We start from the raw sequence: 2,365 nt of genomic DNA on the forward strand, positions 1-2,365 counted from the left end.
ACAGAAAACCATTTTTGGTTGGATCCTTTCCGGTCCGTCTGGTTCTTTAAATGATAATTCTAGCGAAGCCATCGGTTTTCATTGTTCCGCCGACCAAGATTTGCACAATTTACTATCTAGATTTTGGACACAGGAGGATCTACCTTCTTCTATCAGTGCTTCACTAAGCCCAGACGAAGTGGATTGTGAAAATCATTTTTTATCTACACACACACGTAACCCGTCAGGTCGCTTTATTGTTCGGCTTCCTTTAAAATCACCTTCTAGTTTACTGGGAGATTCGAGGGAGTCCGCCCTCCGTTGTCTATGGAGAATCACGAAGCGTCTTTCCTCTGATTTACCATATAAACGCCTGTATGAAAATTTTATTCAAAAATATCGAGCGCTTGGTCACATGGTAGAAGCAACTCTTCCTGATAATTCTGACAAAATTTATTATTTGCCACATCATGGGATTCTCAAAAAAGAAGGGGATAATTCGAAGATCCGAGTCGTCTTTAATGGCTCTAGTCGCACGAGCAGTGGAGTTTCTCTAAACGAGATTCTACATTCAGGCGCGAAGCTTCAGACGGATATTGCTGACGTTCTGTTGTGGCTCCGCATACATCGGTATCTTTTTTCTGCCGATATAGAAAAAATGTTTCGACAAATAGCGGTCCATCCGGAAGACTGGAACTATCAGAGGATTATTTGGCTCGGACCGGATCATCAACCTATTGACTTCTGCTTGACCACGGTTACATACGGACTTTCGTGTGCACCCTTTCTCGCTTTACGTTGCTTACAACAACTTGTCCACGATGATGGTCCGAAATTTCCAAAGGCGATACTTCCTATGACTAAAGGTCGTTATGTAGACGATATATTCGGTGGGGCAGACACTATCGATGAAGCAAAGGAGATTGCTCATCAAGTCAACGAGTTGTGTAAATTGGGAGAGTTTCCTCTTCGAAAATGGAGTGGAAATCGACCAGAGTTGTTACCTTGTACTCTAACTTCCGACTCTAATAATTCTTCTGTGGTTGATATCAATTTGTCACCGGTCAAGGTCTTGGGTCTCGTGTGGAAGCCGGAATCAGATATTTTCATTTTTCATGGGCAGCCTTTACATACGGACAAATTATCGAAGAGGATTATTTTATCAGACCTTTCCAAGGTATACGATCCTCTGGGTCTCGTGGCACCGATAATAATTAGAGGGAAAATTATCATGCAGGAACTCTGGTTGCTGAAATCCGGTTGGGATGACGCTCTTCCTTCGGATATACAACAGCGATGGTTCAGTTTTCGGCGAGATTTAACGGACCTTGAACAGCTGACGATACCGAGATGGCTTGGACCAATTCAGTCAAGTTCATTGGTAGAAATCCACGGATTCTCTGACGCCTCCAATCTAGCGATGGCCGCAGCGGTGTTTATACGAATAAATACTGCGGGCAATGAATACCTTGTACGCTTAATATGTGCAAAGACTAAAGTGGCACCTCTCAAGCGAATTACAATCCCACGATTGGAGTTGAGCGCGGCTTTGTTATTGGCTCGTCTCGTCGTTCATGTTCAAAACACTCTTGATTTGTTGAAAGCTCCGTTATTTTTATGGACTGACTCTTCCGTAGCACTCACTTGGCTCACTACCCACCCATCTAGATGGAAAGATTTCGTTAGAAACCGAGTATACGCAATTCAAGAGCTATTGCCGAACAGCTCGTGGCATTTTATTTCCGGTAAAGAAAACCCGGCGGATTGTGCATCTCGTGGACTGCGCCCAAGTCAATTAGCCGATCATAAGCTTTGGTGGAATGGACCCGAATGGCTGCGTGGCCCATCCACTACATGGCCCAATGCTGCTGCCTTCTCTTCTCCGGATGCCGATAACGAAATGCGTTCAAATCAGGCCACTATTGCCGTAGTACAACCGGCTTCGTATTGGGATCTTCTCGATAAATATTCCTCACTAATCAAACTTTTAAGGATCACTGCTCTTTGTCGTAGGTTTATTTCCCGAGTAAGTAAAACAGCAAACGTATCGATAGCTGCACCATTAACTCCTGAAGAAATCTGCCAAGCTCGTTTATTTTGGTCTAAGGTTGTTCAGCATTCATGGTTCCCAAACGAAATTCGAATTCTTACACGGGGAGAAGTTTTGCCTCGTTCGAATGCGTTGGTGCGGCTCATCCCCTTTATTGACCGAGAAGGCATATTGAGAGTCGGTGGGCGTCTACATCACGCTAAGATTGACGTAGAATCCAAACATCCCATAATTCTACCACGACGGTCTCCTCTAACTTCTCTTGTAATCAAGGATGCTCATTCTCGCACTCTTCACGGAGGTACACAGGTCACTCTGGGTTTTATTAGGCAAACG

General features: G+C 44.3%; 1 protein-coding gene across 1 annotated transcript; it reads left to right on the forward strand.

Annotated features, from left to right (window-relative positions):
* Positions 1–394: 394 nt before the first annotated feature.
* Positions 395–2,330, forward strand: LOC105562488 (the record flags this gene model as incomplete). The annotated part of the gene is made up of 1 exon (XM_012013372.1): positions 395–2,330. A coding segment is annotated over exon 1 (1,936 nt), but the record flags the coding sequence as incomplete, so codon positions are not given.
* Between the last annotated feature and the right edge of the window lie 35 nt (positions 2,331–2,365).

The sequence above is a fragment of the Vollenhovia emeryi genome, unplaced genomic scaffold (genome assembly GCF_000949405.1).
Source record: "Vollenhovia emeryi isolate VEMERY1.0 unplaced genomic scaffold, V.emery_V1.0 DF944863.1, whole genome shotgun sequence".
NCBI lineage: Eukaryota > Metazoa > Arthropoda > Insecta > Hymenoptera > Formicidae > Vollenhovia > Vollenhovia emeryi.